The 18,158-nt window shown below is 38.2% G+C and overlaps 1 protein-coding gene and 1 long non-coding RNA gene across 2 annotated transcripts; one reads left to right on the top strand and one right to left on the bottom strand.

Annotated features, from left to right (window-relative positions):
- Positions 1-496: 496 nt before the first annotated feature.
- Positions 497-4,807, bottom strand: LOC134209341 (GPI ethanolamine phosphate transferase 3-like). The gene is made up of 3 exons (XM_062685330.1): positions 4,309-4,807; positions 1,110-4,091; positions 497-1,004 (listed from the first exon to the last, which is right to left on the bottom strand). The coding sequence occupies exons 1-3, from the start codon at positions 4,483-4,485 to the stop codon at positions 810-812; spliced, it is 3,354 nt and encodes a 1,117-aa protein (XP_062541314.1). The 5' UTR covers positions 4,486-4,807; the 3' UTR covers positions 497-809.
- A 10,905-nt stretch (positions 4,808-15,712) lies between these two features.
- Positions 15,713-16,410, top strand: LOC134214586 (uncharacterized). Its single transcript, XR_009979840.1, has 3 exons — positions 15,713-15,824; positions 15,906-16,000; positions 16,207-16,410. It is a non-coding gene; the product is annotated as an uncharacterized LOC134214586 (long non-coding RNA).
- The last annotated feature ends 1,748 nt before the right edge of the window (positions 16,411-18,158 follow it).

Raw genomic sequence — 18,158 nt, 5'->3', positions numbered from 1 at the left:
TACCGAAGGGACTATGGGCTTGGCGGCAATGGAAACGGTTTAGCGGGTCGGGGATGTAGTCTTGCCTCCCTCGTTTGCTGTTGGAGGTGGTCCCTAACCCCGCACTTTCTGGACAACCCAGGATGTCTGTTGAGCAGATTCCCCTCCATTGCTTAGGAAGAAAAAAAAAGACTATTTAGTGCGCCTACAAGACTATCTAATACCCTAGCGTACTGCTCTGTATTTTATCTAGGATCACAGTAGCAGCTACAAAAGTAAACAACGTCTTGTTCCAGGTACTTAATTCCAAACAACGATAAGCGGAAAGGGTTTTACCATAAACGCGGTGCTCGAACCATTCTCGTTTATGTGGGAGAACGCGTTTATGTTTAGCAGAACCACAGTTGAGGATAAACCTGTAAGAATTGAGTCCCTCATCGTCAGGAGATGAAATTATTTCCTTCGACTTCGATCTGGTAGTTCGGAAAAATTGAAAGCGCTGATTAGTTTAGCTGATGCATTAAGCCAAATGACTTATGCAAATGCCTTTATTAACTGGATGGAAGGTCCAAAACTGTGCATAAATTAGGAATACTTCAAATATTGGACGTTATTGGCGCATCCCCAATTACTAATGATGAGTTAATAATTATGTAAATTGTACGTTCTCAAGCAAATTTGTCGCTCAATAAATAATATTTTACGCTTTTGAAAATGCAAATAATAAATTATACCGAATACAGAAATCGATGGTAAGACTAGATTGCCTTGCTACGTCGCATTTTGTATTTCACAAGGCGATGATGATGAAGAATCGATTGTTCGTAAATCTACCGTTCCTTATTTATTTGGCTGATGAGATTGTTCACTGCACGGTGAACCCGGAGCAACAACAAGAAACCCAAGTTGAGACCGATGAAGGCGACGTAGCTTCCGATACCTTCGTAGATGAAGCGAGGTGCGAAGATTTTCCACACCATTAGGTGACGGCAGTGCAGAGTGCAGGCAAACATGGCACAGAATATCTAAAAGAATAATTCCATGAAATGTAATAATATACATTCGTCTTACGACGACTGATTCCACTAAAAACTATTAAATATTTATCTATTAAACAAAATTACACTAACCCGAATTCCTTGAATCAGCAACAGCTGGCAACCGGTCTTGAAAGCGGTTCCGACAAACAATTTCTCGTTCTCGTACAGATTAATTTCGCCTTTGGTTACGTCGAAATCGATCGCCTTCTTACTTAATCTCTCGCTTTCCTCTACTCCAGCGTCTTCATTGTTGTCGTCCTGCTTGTTTACGGTAACACTTCGGTACTCCACGGTACCGGCTTCTGTTTTTCGCGAGCTACCCTTCGCATTGCGCTTCGTCCCGGGCGTTTTCTGATAAATCTTCTGGGCTAGCAATGGCCACATGGTGTACACACAAAACGGTGTGAAGATGATCAGCGGGTACATCATGGAAAGGAGGAATGTAACGGAGAAAGAGTTCAGCAGAACCAAGGCGGCGGACAGGATGTTGTTGTTGTCGTAGTACCAGGATCGGCCAACAAAGGCCGCGTTCCAATCGATCTGTGACATAGTGGGTTGGTGGGATGTGGCGTAGAATCCAAACTGCATCAGAATGATCCAGGCGAGCAAAGTTGTGAAGGTGGGCTGCAGGCAGGTGAGAAGGTTTGTAGAATTCTCGTACTGTAGGATGGATGTAATGATTCCATAGCTAATGGTTACGACGAGGGTGATGACTAGACCGGCTGTCCCGTTCGAACCCAGCAAAAGGGCTAGCAGGATCACTATAAAAACACCAATTGAAATGAAAACGGACGAGTAGACAGTTGCCAGACCGCAAACAATAGGAACTTCATCCGACACGGTTGACGTGGTCTTAGAATTATAACTGTCACGTAATTGTCGGTAGATTTCTGGTGCTGGGTTCGATTGGTCTCCATAAAGAATGTTCATCATTTCTTTCTTCTTCGGTAAGATGAAAATCATCAAGGGTCGAATCAAGATGGTAATGATTTGTATTACTAAAAGAACGTAAACTGTCCATGCAAAAGCATCGACGTGGATCTGAGGAACGCCTTTAGTGTTGTTCATAGCTAACGTAAAATGGCCGCATGCACAAATCACACCTAGCGGTGGACCATATCGAGCCAACAATATATTAAATGAGTTCCCGGTGAGGTTCCCGCAAGCTCTGAGGTAGTATCGAGCACATATGATGTAGCAAACGAGAGCAATAATAGGGATAAGGTCGAATTCAGGACCCGACTTGCGTCTGGCATCCGGAGTAGGTGCCTTTACAATATAATCCGTGCAGTTACCTTGCTCTTCCCGACATCGAAAATAGTTGCTGGAGAAACGAATCAGCGAAATTCCAAACAGAGCCAACGCTACCAGCTTCAGGAAGATAGATTTACGTAACGTCGGCCACCGGAAGCGCACAATCTTGAATTGACTGTTCTTTTGTATGTTGTACACGGCGAGAATGAAGAATCCAATCAATACGTACGATAATACTTTCTGTTCCTGGATGATGAAACTGTTTGAAAAGAATACGCAGGTGGTGAAGGTGAAGGAAATTCTTGTGACGAAGTTCTTCTTGTGGTTGTAATGACTGATGTTCTCAGTGATGTTGGTCCAGTTTTGAATTATCAAGAAACACAGGATTCCTATGGAGGCAATCGAGGCAAAGAAAATCGATCCATGTTCTGCCGATGACATATTCAAATCCTGATGAAAGAAGTACCCAGATGTTCCTGCCATAAAGCTTAGCACGATAATATAGTAAATCACTTGTCCGTTGAATATTTGTCCCAGTTGATGGGCGGTAGAGTAGGCAATCAGGATGAAAGTAGCAAAGCATGTCAAGAACGTCACTAAAAGGCCATGCGAGATCATCTGCGCATCAAATTTGACCCAGATCTCGCGACAACTTTCCAAAATATCCTTGAGGTAGAGGCGAAGATCCTTTGAAAAGCTCTGGAAAGCGGCCTCCGTGTAGACCGTATTGACTCGTTGGGTCAGCATGAGGAATTTGTTGTCGAAATCATCCAACTGATCTACCGTAAAGGTACCTCTATTGGATTCGGCGTACTGCTGAAAGTAGTTCTGTATTTGACGTGCATTTTGCCATAAATGCAACAGGGCTAATTGATATTTCAGAAATGTGTCCAGTTTTGTATCAGGAATTAACTGGAAGTTGATTTGTCCCAGGTTGGAATATGGAACTGGCACACCAAGTAGGGTGGAAAGAAGTGGTACCAAATCAATCTGTTGAATTTCCGTTACATGTTCATCATATCCTTGGGGTAGCAGTGGGGAGCCCTTCGAATACATGAAAAATAACGCATCAACCTCATCTGAAGACTCTCCTCCATGATCCCCAGTTTGTGTCATTCCATGATCGCCTATCACAATCAAAGTGGTTTCATCATCCATCTGCTCTGTTACGTTTCGTATCAATACATCCATCTCGTTCAACTTTCGTGTCATCTCATCGTGCAGTGGTCCATAACGATGTCCACAGTGATCCACTCCCAGCAAATGCCCAACTATCACATCCCAATCCTTTTTAGCAATTTCACGCGGTAGGTACTTCTCCACCGCTCGATCAACCGTGTCTAAATCATGGATGTTGAAACTCGGGTAATCGTACTTCCGCTTAAACCTTCCCGGAAACAACTCTGTCCAAGTACTATCGCCTAAGAATACTGCTGTTTTGTTGTTTCTAGCCCACTGATCAACCACATTGTCCTCGTTAATTTCTGGGGAGGCAAAGTTAGACCCAATATCAATGAACGTCGGCAAACTTCCTGTCGTCATACCCTTCAACCGTTGCATCGTCGTAGTCGGTGGGTCAGCTACAAATTTCAGCTTCCGAGTGTGATCTGGGTAGCGATTTTGCAATTCCATTAAAATTGGCAGCTTATTTAGATACGGTAGCGGATGCTTCAAATCAGCATCAAATGTTCCAAAGTCGTATCGAAGGGCATCTATTACCAGCAGGATGACTTTACTTTTCTGAGGCAAACAGATGCTAGCTGACTGGTTTACATCTCGCAAGATTGAGGCCACTTTTTCAGAACCGTTGCAGGATCCCTAAAAATAAGAACTCTTATTAAATGATCGAACTATTATTATCTAATAAAGACATCGGATATCTCTTCTTTAGGGCCATTTTTTCATCTCTGTTACAGTAGTCTACAGAGGTATAAAATGTAAGCGTAGGGTTAGGAAGAAATTGACCCTCAGTGATAAACCCAAATGTATAGATTAAGATAACACTAGCGGTTCAGGAAATTGTAATTGTCTCTACCTTATAATCCTTGTCATTTTCACATCGATAATCATCGTATAGGGTACAAACATTGTAATCCGTTTGCGCCATTCGAGTCAGCAGAAATCCCTTCGAAAACAGATGAATACCGGCTCCCAGAAGAAACGACAGCCACATGAACACAAATACAAAACTCCACGATTTAGCCACTGCCATTTTTACGCCAATACTCCTTTCAATCTTCTTATAGACCTTATCAATCTAATTTATCCAAATCTGAACGCGTTCCATCAGATAATGCGGCAGATTACACAACTCCTACGCCCCTTTGACTCACTGCAGTAATTAGATACTGTTGTGGACGTAGATGATAAAACCGTCTACCCTCCGCCACTAGCGCGATGTTAAGACATCTTCAAACACTCGGAGTGATAATTTCAGGTAATTAAGAGCCAAAAATCCAATTCTATACACACAAACTTTTCGAGATAAAGTGGAAAATTGCACTGATGTTTTGATTTTGAAACTGTCGTCTCGCACACTCCGCACTTCAAGACAAAATTTTCAAAACGACTTATCTGCTTTTGTAAACAAAGATTCAAACGACAATTTGACGAATCTGATAGCTCTCCCACGCAAACTAACACAATCAATAGGTAGCTGAAGGTTTCCGCTACTTGTTGATGGTGTTGGTTTGCGTGGGTGAGCTATCAGATTCGTCAAATCGTCGTTTGAATCTTTGTTTACAAAAGCAGATAAGTCGTTTTGAAAATTTTGTCTTGACTTGCAGTTTGACAATCAGCTGATGAGAGGAGATGGATTCTGTAGCAGTTGTCTAACTTTTTAAGAGCATAACCACCCCGGTCACAATATGCTGGTCGAGCAGTTGTTGTTTCAAACAAATAGGGTAAAATGACCAATAGTGAACCCCCAACCAATACTGGACCATCCAGCCATTTTTGCATTATTACAGCACAATGTAAACATTTTGCTATGAGATTCCATCGGGAGAACCTACCTTACAGTCCTATGATTTGACTATCTGCACTGAACCAATACTTCATCCTAGCACCGTCTGCTAACTGATTCGCTAGCGCCCTTTAACGATAATCAGTCGGAATGTGGATGATTCTCATTCGGCTGAATCAGACGACAATGATGACTATTCGAATGGTTGTCATCCAAAATGAAGCTGACGCACATATCAAAAACGAACTCATAGCAGATGGTATTTGTGGGATATATAATGGATAAATGTTAAATATATAGAGGATTACATATAAATGCATGTTGTCCTGTGCTTTATTTTCCGTTTTGATAATTGAATAATAATTGATCATTATGCTGAATAAAATGAAAAGTTGGGAATGAACCCATAACGCTATTCAATTATAATAATAAAATAAAAAGTAAGTCCTGTAAAAAGTTTTCAGAGTGAAATGATAGCCTTTCGGTACAACTTTGTTGTACGAGAAAGGCAAAAAGTGCTGGTGCCCTACAGCATACCATAATATGTCAAACTAGATATCCAGTACACAAACCATCTTGATAATTTATAGCTATTATAGCATATTTGAATTTCAATATTGAATTTCAATCGCAGTAGGCATGTGATTTGGCATAAAGTACAACGTGCACTTTTAGATTCATTCAGTGTTATATTCTTGGTGTAGAAGCTACATTTTTCAAGAGCAAAGAAGAATGGAATCGAAGCGTCACCACATTGGCGTGGTTTCCGCTCCCACAAAGTAAGTAATCGGCCGAAATTCGAAGATTAACATGTATTTTCAATGGCGATAATAGTGATGATTCCGCTTGCACCTAAAAAAAAAGGGGTTGGATGAGATCGAATGAGATTATTTGAAATGCATACTAAGCAAATGGTGACATGGCAAAAAAATTAGATAAGCCATATTCTACAAACTTGTAATTTGGCAAAAAAAATGAAGGTATGCCATATTCACAACGGCAAAAAAAAAAAGTTAAGCCAGATAAAACAAAAAAAAATATATCTATATATATGTATTGGCAAAAAAAAAAAGGTAGTCTGGGCAAGTAGATTACGCTGCAAAAAAAAATCAGTTTAAAAAAAAAAAAAGAAGCGGTTGAGATGAGAACAGTTATGAGCACTATTATCGCGAATTGGAATTTTATTATTGAACAAAAAAGTGAAGGAATGTATAACGTATAACATCATAATTGCATTAACAGGAAAAGAAAGAGCTCCAAATTGGAGGCAGCTCTAAAAGGTTTAACTGAAGCCAACACTAGTAACGCTCTACTCTCGGATGAACTTGCTAAGGCGCAAGAAACAATCCGTTCTCTGCAAGCCGGTTTTTCTTTATCGCAGAGTGAAGTGAACAGCGAAGAATTTGAAAATGATCTGGGTCCGTCAAGTACAAGGCACCATCAGCCTAACCGCCGGACCGAAAATGCTGTTGAGCTTTCGCAATTCGTTTCATCGATGAATCAGATGTCCGTATCATCGATTAATATACCGGCATGCAAACCAACTGTAGAAGGAGAAGACATTTCCAGGATGGACTTCGAAGCTTGGATGGACCTTCTGAATAATTCATTGATGTTAGCAGGCATACTCGATGAGGCAACAAAATTTGTTGTATTCAAGGTCAAAGCGGGTCAAAAACTGCTAGAGATCTACCAGGCAACGGAATCTCCTAATGATGCACCGGACGGGAAAATAAACCCGTATTCGAACGCTATGTTTCGACTCAAATTGTACTTCGCCTCGACTTCTGATCTCATGCTTCAGCGTAGGAAACTAGCACTCATGACACAGCAGCAAAATGAATCCGATCTGGGGTTCATCCGGAGAGTCAGCCTAGCGGCAAGACAATGTGAGTATTCCGAAGGAAAACAGTTTGAGGAGATATTGGGAACAGTCGCTGAACAGGCCAAGCATAAGGAAGTTAGAATTGCGGCCCTTAAATTGATGAGCAAGAAAGGAACAATAGCTGACCTTCTTGACAAAGTGCGGGAAATCGAAACCATTCGTTTGAATGAGGAATATGTTTCCAAAAAGATAAGCTTTGCGGAATCCTCGTCGGCATCAGTTAATGCAATACACGCTAGTGCTGAACGCTCACGCTTCGTGACAAGGCGTAATGCTCCAGCGTATGGAAGGACACCGAATCAAAGGTTTAATCTTCGTCGAGGTCGAGGACAACGTCCAGTGAGAGGTAGTATGGTCTGGAGGGCTTCCGATTATCAAGTTCCAGAGCGTTGCACGCGATGCAACAGCATCTATCACTCAGCGGAGAGGTGTTTCGCAACAAGTATGACGTGTCACAACTGCGGTGGCGTGGGTCATCTTTTGAGAGCTTGTAAGTTACCAATAGTGCCTAGAAACAAGAGGCTTTTCGATAACCAGAAGGTGAACGGGGACCCGTTAGAAGTGGCTGCGGTTGGAGCTAAGCCGGAAACAATGCCCCGAGAGGAGGATGAAGAGAAACCTGTAAGTGAAGTTTGATTTAGTAACTCAAAAAAAATAATACTTATCACCGTGGGCAAATAATAACAATATCCTACACAATTTTACTTATTATTAAAATTATGAATTCGATGAATTAACAAATAAAAAAAAATAAAAAAAATAAAATAAAAATAATGAGAATGGGATTATCATATATCACATTACCGTGAAAGCACCATATTTTGCGCACCAAATAGCGTTTTGATTAGCTCGAAACGTGAGTAAGTGCCATTGTTATGTCAAACAATGTTGCTAAAATGCGCAAAATTAGGTACGGTAACGGTACTTATTATAGCCCATTAAGGTGATAACTACCCATGAGCAAGATTCAAATTAATTAGTTTGATTTGATAGGCTTTCCAACCAATAAATGCAATGAATGATAATACTCCCGCAATGGAGTATGAATCGACGGACGACGGAGTTATCAATGCCACCGTAGCAGGAATGCCATGCAAGTTTATGATTGATTCTGGTGCACAAGTCAACACTATGACTAAACCGATGTTTGAACGATTAATAGGAAAGGACGAATACAGCAAAGGTTTACACAACATACAGCAGGGTACTGATCGCCCCTTGAAAGCATATGCTACGTCAGATGGTATACATGTGTTATGTACTTTCGAAGCATTTCTGCACATTTCAGACGACCGTCCGATACTCCTCGAAAAATTCTACGTTGTCGAAGAACTGCGTTCTCTGCTAAGTCGGTCTACGGCAACTAGGTATAGCATCTTACTCCTAGGATTGAAAGTACCAATCAACGATAGGACTATCGAGAATGAAATCAGCAACAGTTGGCGAAATATTGCTTTCGTAAGCAACGGTGAGAAATTTCCGAAATTCAACATTCCGGCCGTGAACATTAGCTACGATACTTCAAAGCCACCGTGTCGGAATATTTACATGAATATTCCGGTTGCTATGAAACAAGCTGTGAATAGCAGACTTAATGAACTAATCGTCGCAGATATTGTGGAACGTGTAACAGATACCATGGATCAATCTTTCTGTTCATCTATGCTTGTTGTGCCGAAAGGATCTAATGACTTCCGCCTCGTTGTTGATTTGCGAGGTCCAAATCGATACATCCTCAGAAGCCCGTATGCAATGCCTAGTTTGGATAAAATCATTGCTAATTTGGAAGGTGCACGGTGGTTCTCTACCATAGATTTATCCAGTGCATACTTTCATATTGAACTCAACGAAAAATCGCGGCATTTGACTAATTTTATGACGGAGTTCGGCATGTTCCGTTATAAAAGGCTTCCCTTCGGGTTGTGCAACTCACCTGACATCTTTCAGGAGGTGATGGAGCGCACAATTCTGGCAGGATGTGAAGGTGTATGCAGCTATCAAGACGACGTTTTGATCTTCGGAGACACTAAAGAAGAGCATGACAGAAACCTCGCCGCAGTTCAGGAAAGGCTAAAGGATCATAATGTGAAACTTAATCAATCAAAATGCGTCTTCAGTAGCCAAAAAGTAACGTTTATAGGGTTTGAGCTCACAGCTGAAGGATGGCGTATCGACCAGGAGAAGATAGACGCAATTAAAGGTTTCAAAGTACCGACTTCATGCGCCGAGGTCAAAAGCTTTCTTGGTTTAATTACATTTGTCGACAAATTCATAGTGGATCGCGCAACAAAGACGGAATATCTCAGGAAGCTAGCAAATGCTACGGGATTTTACTGGACAGAAGCAGAAGAAGCTGAATTCACTTCGTTGAAAACTGACGCTGTGGAAGCAATAAAGACATTAGGATACTATAGTGTTACAGATAGAACCGAGTTATTTGTTGATGCCTCTGCTGTAGGATTAGGAGCAGTATTGGCCCAATACAACTCGGATGGCAAACCAAGAATAATTGCGTGTGCATCTAAATCACTAACGGCCACGGAGAGGAACTATCCACAGTCTCATAGAGAAGCACTGGCAGTAGTATGGGGCGTTGAGCGCTTTACGTTCTATCTAACCGGTCGACCGTTTATAATTCGTACTGATGCATCGGCGAATGAGTTCATCTTTCATTCAAATTACCGAATCGGGAAGCGAGCATTCTCAAGAGCTGAAGGATACGCTCTAAGACTACAGCCGTATGATTTCACAATGGAAAGAATTAGCGGAGAAGACAACATAGCGGACGCGTTATCTCGCCTAATTAGCTGCTCCCAGGAAACAAAACCATTTGACGAGGAAAATGAAAATCACATGTTGTGCAGCTTGGATGCAGGATGCATGGAAATTACGTTGGGTGAGATTGAGGTTCAGTCAGAAAAAGACGAAGAAATGAAAGACTTACGTTTTGCTCTGGAGCATAATGTTTGGCCAGAAAATTTACGGAAATTTGAAGCCCACAAAAAGAATCTACACAGCCTAGGGGCGCTGGTCTGTAAGGGAGATAGGATTATCCTACCAAAAAAATTGAGAGTGAAGGCCTTAAAATCGGCTCATAGTGGTCATATTGGCGAAGTAGCGATGAAACGTATTATGCGAGAGTTTTTTTGGTGGCCCAGAATGAGTGTTGAAGCCGAGAAATTCATCAAAAATTGTGAGACGTGTGTACTGCTATCGAGGAGCAATCCACCCGTTCCATTGGCGTCGCGGGAATTACCAGAAGGCCCTTGGGAGATCATTCAAATCGACTTTTTGAAAGTTCCAGGATTTGGATCAGGCGAATTCCTCTTGGTAGTCGATACCTATTCAAGATTCCTTTTTGTAGTTGAGATGCATCACACCAATGCCGACAGCACTAATTCTGCCCTTCTGGAAATCTTCAAATGGTGGGGATTCCACTAATTATGCAGAGTGACAATGGGCCACCATTTCAAAGCTCATCATTCTGTGAGTTTTGGAAAGAAAAGGCATAAACATACGTAAATCAATCCCACTAAGTCCGCAGTCTAACGGCTTAGTTGAGCGACAGAATCAAGCAATAATTAAAATGCTGTCTGCTGCAAAAATAGAAGGTAAAAATTGGAGGAAAGAATTAGATGTATTTGTGCACAACCACAACACTCTGATACCACATGCCAGACTCAAAGTAACTCCCTTTGAACTATTAACTGGTTGGAAATTCCGCGGAACGTTCCCAAGTCTTTGGAACAATTATAACCAGAAAAAGTTGGATAGGGAAAACGTTCGTGAGACGGATGCAGAGGAAAAGTTAATAAGCTCCAAAAATGCAGATCGTATAAGACAGGCCAGACCTTCGGACATTCGCGTCGGAGATGTCGTTTTTGTGAAGCAACAAAGAAAATCGAAGACTGACTCTACATTTTCTTCAGAGCGCTATACAGTTGTAGCTCAAGATGGTTCAAAAATGGTAGTAGTAAATGCTAATGGTGTTCAGTACGCTAGGAGTGTGAACGATCTTAAGAAAGCCCCTTGTTCATCAACATCATGTAGTCCAACCAAGTCTGATTCTGGCGGAGACACTGGAATTGGAGAAATGGAGCATATGCCGCAGGGGCTTAATCGACGAGAAATCAAGAAACCCAAAAGGTTCAACAATGATTTTATCTACAGTATTTTTCAATGAAGTAAGCATATTATATAACTTAGAGCAATAAGAATGACGAGCAAGAAATAAGAGATAATATACATTACCTACATAGATTTTGTTGAAACATTAATTCCAAGCCTTCATCAGTTTTGTATCAGTGATCTGATTCCATGTTGAATGCGTAATCGCGGGTTATCAATAATGACCAAGCTGGCAGAAGCGTAAATTAGAGGGCTTACTCATAACGCAGTAATTAGATAACTTGCGCATATTTGTTTGCATCACGACGGAGTTCATACATACTCATTATCTCCAAACGAATGCTTTCCGTTGATGACCTAAACACAGCTTTTTTCCTAATTTGTTAAATAAAATGTATTACCTAGTCCGAATAGATACTTAGGAAATTAATTTATTGGAAGTGCTAGGAAGTGCTAAGCTAATGACGTTTCATAACTTTGGTTGCGTTTCAATGGTTCACATACTAAAGGTAAGGAAGTCAAATAAAAAATGATAAGTAAATAATGAAAAATGTAAACAATCAAAGATGACGTAATAGCTTGATCGAGTATGTATAGTATGTTGTGATAAATATCATCTTCGCCGTACACGAATGACACGAACACAAGATAGGAGTTTCCATACTTTATTTTTTTGTTATTCAAGTCAATGGTTGCAAACTTAAAATGATGATGATGATCGAATCATGAACAAAAGAAAAGCAACTTGAAGTAGCGACCGTAGTGACACCGTGTGATGAGTGTTGAAACTAATATGATTAGGGTAACTAGTGTAGCAAATGGAAAGGTTTTAACAAAAAAAAAACGTATAAGTAGATTTGATTATGAGCGGTACAATATAGCAAAATAAAACAAAATAAATGAAAGCATGATGAATTAACTTGCCTAAACTCTGTATATACTCTGTATGTGAAAGATTGTGATAGAACCGAAATTGAAAATGAAGAATGTTCTGGGTAGAGTAGAACAGGGGAATATTGTGGGATATATAATGGATAAATGTTAAATATATAGAGGATTACATATAAATGCATGTTGTCCTGTGCTTTATTTTCCGTTTTGATAATTGAATAATAATTGATCATTATGCTGAATAAAATGAAAAGTTGGGAATGAACCCATAACGCTATTCAATTATAATAATAAAATAAAAAGTAAGTCCTGTAAAAAGTTTTCAGAGTGAAATGATAGCCTTTCGGTACAACTTTGTTGTACGAGAAAGGCAAAAAGTGCTGGTGCCCTACAGCATACCATAATATGTCAAACTAGATATCCAGTACACAAACCATCTTGATAATTTATAGCTATTATAGCATATTTGAATTTCAATATTGAATTTCAATCGCAGTAGGCATGTGATTTGGCATAAAGTACAACGTGCACTTTTAGATTCATTCAGTGTTATATTCTTGGTGTAGAAGCTACATTTTTCAAGAGCAAAGAAGAATGGAATCGAAGCGTCACCACAGTATTCAGTGTGTTATAGTTCGGAATCTGGATGATGTTCAGACAATTTCAAAGTGAATTGAAAACGAAAAGAAATAATAATTGTAAATTTTGTATTTTTCTTGTTTTGTTCAGAAAATGAAATTACACGGAATAATCAAATCTACATGAAAAGCTTTATTACTCATATCGATCATTATATCTCGCACTACATATCACAGTCTTGATGTATGTTTGAGTATCGCCCGGAATCGACAGAATTTTAGCAACAGCAGTGAAGATTACCGTATGGAATATTTTCTCTGCCATCCGTTTGCTCTTACAGATCCCGAATCATTTTGGGTTGTATTATATTTGCTGGCTACACAGAAAGAAATATCATTAATAAAATTAAAAAAACCATTGGTTAAAATAAAAAGTTGCGTTGGTTCTTTTTCGTAGAGAGTTGCTTATGTTTAAAATAAAAGTACAGGAACTTTTGTGTCAACAAGGGTTTAAAAATGGCATTCCACTCTAAAATTAAAAGTTTGAACTTTCAAAACGAAGTTGTAGAAGTGTCAAATGCATCGTGAAAATAAAAGTGTGATACTCTTAATTGGAATAATGGCAGGTGTTTTGAATTTTGTAAACAAAAAATATTTCAAACAAAAATTTTAAAAAGTTCGTAAGTGCAAAAACCGACTTGTTTTGTTTTCACAACAGGAGTTGGCTTAGACTCACAAACTTTTCAAAATCAATTCATGGAAACTTTGATTTTCAAAATATTTAGAATTCGATATTTAGTTTATTAAACCAGTAGGTACGTAGTAAAAACTTTTACATGTTGAAAATGTTTATCCCATTGTTGCCATTACATTGGGTTGGGCTTGATGTTGATGGTGTCAATATTTAACATATAAGGCTTCGTCGGTCCATCTTCACAGTTTCCTGTCACGGCCACCGCTCAGAAATATAATCCGTAGATTTCTAACTTTCGCAGTCTGCAAACATGGTTACGATAAATTATTGGTCTTGGTAAAATAGAAGGCAGAAGTCGTGTTAACTTATTTTCCTCGCATTATTGCAAACCTCTCACAAGCAGTTATGGCACTACGCTAAGGGTACAATTTTTTCAATGATGCGAGAAACAATTTTTTGCGCGAGTTTCTTGATTTATAGTAATAGCACATCAATGAAATATTCTTACCTTACGAACTCCCAGGGTTTGAAACATAATTAACCCAACTTCCCGTTTTCCGGACTCTGGACGTTTTCATATGATGAAAAACGGGCGCATTTCTGCAATGATTAAAACAGAAACGAAGTATGAGGTAAAACTCGGGCAGCAGGATTTTTACCAGAATAATATTCATTTACTTACCTAATAAAGTATCTGTGCACATAACCAGGACCTTCTGCTCGTTAAGTAGGCACAATAAACCTGATAAATAATAACCCTTTTACTGCGATGTCAGCAATCAGCACTAGCCGCCGTCGATTGCACTGTGGGTAAACAACATTTCGGTAGATGGTCAACATTGTATTTATTCTCATAAGGATTTTGATGAATATTATATGTAATTATTTAGGTAGCGTATATTTGACATTATTGGCTTTTTGAGTTATTGTTTATTAAACTTATTTTTCATGAAAATTTTTTATATTTTACTATTATTATACTATAAGCTGAAAAACGTTTTCCTAATTTTTATTATTGGAATATCCCATAGTATTATGAAACCGAGATTTCTATTTTGTTTTGTGATAAGGTGCTAAGCGTGCAAGGTGATTTGACAGTTGTACAATTCTCAAGTTGAAAAGGGGAACTTTTAAATTTAGGTTTTCAACAAGGGAAAGTTACTCTCAAATCAAACAAAATACTTTTACTGCTAGAGATTTGACTTTTATTTTGAAGAAAAAAACATGCTTTTCAGATACAAAGGACATCATTTTTAATTGTATTAATATTTGTTTTTTCTGTGTAGGATTTGTTTCCGGCCATTCTCCACACGCTTACTTCAGTTCACCCAAATATGGGTGAAGAGTACCTAAAGTCACCAAAAAGTGCACATACCTAGATATGGGTGAATCCCCGTTTACCCATATTTGGGTGTTTCAGTATAGGAACAGTTTATAGGTGAATATTACCCAAATATAGGTACTTTTTTGAGCTTTTACCAGGGGGCCGTTTCCATTTGAGATTTGAAATTGCATTTTATGTATTCCGATTTCTTAATATCAAATGAAAACAATATCTTTAAAATAACGTGACAAAAATCATTTTTATTTATGCAAATTATGTAACATTTTCTGAAGCAGTATATTATTGCGCTTGTTGCTAGCTACCTATATTGCTCATCTGACCAACAGACCGGTAGTACGGACGTGGATATGTTGTAAAACATTTTAGTTTGAAATAAATAACATCCCTCGCTTCATTCTGGCAGTCGCTTCAACCTCCTTCAACAGAATTTCCTGTATAATGAATTTACTCGCAAGGTATACCTACACAGAAAAAACAAATATTAATACAATTAAAAATGATGTCCTTTGTATCTGAAAAGCATGTTTTTTTCTTCAAAATAAAAGTAAAATCTCTAGCAGTAAAAGTATTTTGTTTGATTTGAGAGTAACTTTCCTTGTTGAAAACCTGAATTTAAAAGTTCCCCTTTTCAACTTGAGAATTGTACAACTGTCAAATCACCTTGCACGCTTAGCACCTTATCACAAAACAAAATAGAAATCTCGGTTTCATAATACTATGGGATATTCCAATAATAAAAATTAGGAAAACGTTTTTCAGCTTATAGTATAATAATAGTAAAATATAAAAAATTTTCATGAAAAATAAGTTTAATAAACAATAACTCAAAAAGCCAATAATGTCAAATATACGCTACCTAAATAATTACATATAATATTCATCAAAATCCTTATGAGAATAAATACAATGTTGACCATCTACCGAAATGCTGTTTACCCACAGTGCAATCGACGGCGGCTAGTGCTGATTGCTGACATCGCAGTAAAAAGGGTTATTATTTATCAGGTTTATTGTGCCTACTTAACGAGCAGAAGGTCCTGGTTATGTGCACAGATACTTTATTAGGTAAGTAAATGAATATTATTCAGGTAAAAATCCTGCTGCCCGAGTTTTACCTCATACTTCGTTTCGTTTTAATCATTGCAGAAATGCGCTCCGTTTTTCATCATATGAAAACGTCCAGGAGTCCGGAAAAACGGGAAGTTGGGTTAATTATGTTTCAAACCCTGGGAGTTCGTAAGGTAAGAATATTTCATTGATGCGCTATTACTATAAATCAAGAAACTCGCGCAAAAAATTGTTTCTCGCATCATTGAAAAAATGGTACCCTTAGCGTAGTGCCATAACTGCTTGTGGGAGGTTTGCAATAATGCGAGGAAAATAAGTTAACACGACTTCTGCCTTCTATTTTACCAAGACTAATAATTTATCGTAACCATGTTTGCAGGCTGCGAAAGTTAGAAATCTACGGATTATATTTCTGAGCGGTGGCCGTGACAGGAAACTGTGAAGATGGACCGACGAAGCCTTATATGTTAAATATTGACACCATCAACATCAAGCCCAACCCAATGTAATGGCAACAATGGGATAAACATTTTTCAACATGTAAAAGTTTTTTACTACGTACCTACTGGTTTAATAAACTAAATATCGAATTCTAAATATTTTGAAAATCAAAGTTTCCATGAATTGATTTTGAAAAGTTTGTGAGTCTAAAACCAACTCCTGTTGTGAAAACAAAACAAGTCGGTTTTTGCACTTACGAACTTTTTAAAATTTTTGTTTGAAATATTTTTTGTTTACAAAATTCAAAACACCTGCCATTATTCCAATTAAGAGTATCACACTTTTATTTTCACGATGCATTTGACACTTCTACAACTTCGTTTTGAAAGTTCAAACTTTTAATTTTAGAGTGGAATGCCATTTTTAAACCCTTGTTGACACAAAAGTTCCTGTACTTTTATTTTAAACATAAGCAACTCTCTACGAAAAAGAACCAACGCAACTTTTTATTTTAACCAATGGTTTTTTTAATTTTATTAATGATATTTCTTTCTGTGTATGGATTTCATTACTGCCGACTGCAGTTTCCTAGTAGTCGATGTCCGGCCGGAAGCAAAATCTGAAATTAGGGAAGAAAATGTACGTGTAAAGTAGAAATAAAATGCTTCTAGCCATTGTCATGACTTACCGAGTTGAATATTCACCAATGAATACACAGAAAGAAAAATCATTATTGAAATTAAAAAAACCGTTGGTAAAACTAAAAAGTTGCGTTGGTTCTTTTTCGTAGAGAGTTGCTCATGTTCAAAATAAAAGTACGTAAACTTTTGTTATGCTCATGATTAAAAAAATCCGAACCGCTCTAAAATTGAAAGTTAGGACATTTAAAACAATTGTTGATCTGTCAAACCAAAATGTAAACACTATGCAAAATAAAAGTAGGTATCGTTTTCGAAATCAAAAGTTTGGACTATTATTATTAATAATTTAAATTTTGTTCTTATATAATCAATTTATTTATTGTTCATTCCAAAACATATTTTTATAAGAAATCGTTGTTTTGTAAACGCCGATAATTTAAAACGGGCCAAGATTCATGTAGCTGGGAGTGACGAACAGCGCTCGTAGGTTTCTGTAAGAAACTGTAACGAACTCAGTCTCGACCTTTTCCGAAAAGATCTTCCGCTGTTTTTCGGTACATATCTGAAAAGAAAATCCAATAGAAAGAATATTATGCTCATTCGTTAGCAAAATGTTTCAAAAACTGTCTAACTTACCTTCTTGGTATTTTTCTGCGAATACATTGGTCGTCTAATTGGGGCTGTCTCGCTGAGCATATTAAAATTTGACCACCAGCCATTCTCGTCAGAACTGGTAATAACCCTGTCGAAAAAAAAACTTGCATCAGTCTTCCTTGTTCGCCACAAAGAGTCCGACATAAATACCTTGTAGATGTTTTGAGTTTCCAATTGTCCTTTATGCAGGCGTTTTCTTAAAGACTCCTCGAAGGCCGCGGCAGATGTCCGATCGCGAAATATTAAATAAAAGAAACTTTGCCTTTTATGTGCGTTTCTTCGCGACGCTGACTGTTTTGTTTTTGTCAGAACAGTAACTCTGGTTAGCGTCGTCATGATCTTGACCTCGATCTTGACAGCCAGCGTCGGTGATTTGAAACTTGCAAAACAATATTTTTGAAAAAGAGAACTTTTAAATGAGAGAATACATTAAGGTGAAGCATACTTTTAATTTAAACAAAATGCTTTCTTGAAGATCAATTTCACTTTCATTTCAAAGAGAACTGAACGCTTTTTAAAATGAAAGTACAAAGTATTCATTAAAACAGTTTTATTTTTTTCTGTGTAAAAACATCCTTAAATTCGTGTTTTCCAA

This window comes from Armigeres subalbatus, chromosome 2, assembly GCF_024139115.2.
Source record: "Armigeres subalbatus isolate Guangzhou_Male chromosome 2, GZ_Asu_2, whole genome shotgun sequence".
Lineage (NCBI taxonomy): Eukaryota > Metazoa > Arthropoda > Insecta > Diptera > Culicidae > Armigeres > Armigeres subalbatus.
Note: the sequence above shows the minus strand (reverse complement) of the source record. Positions and strands in the feature narration are given on the sequence as shown.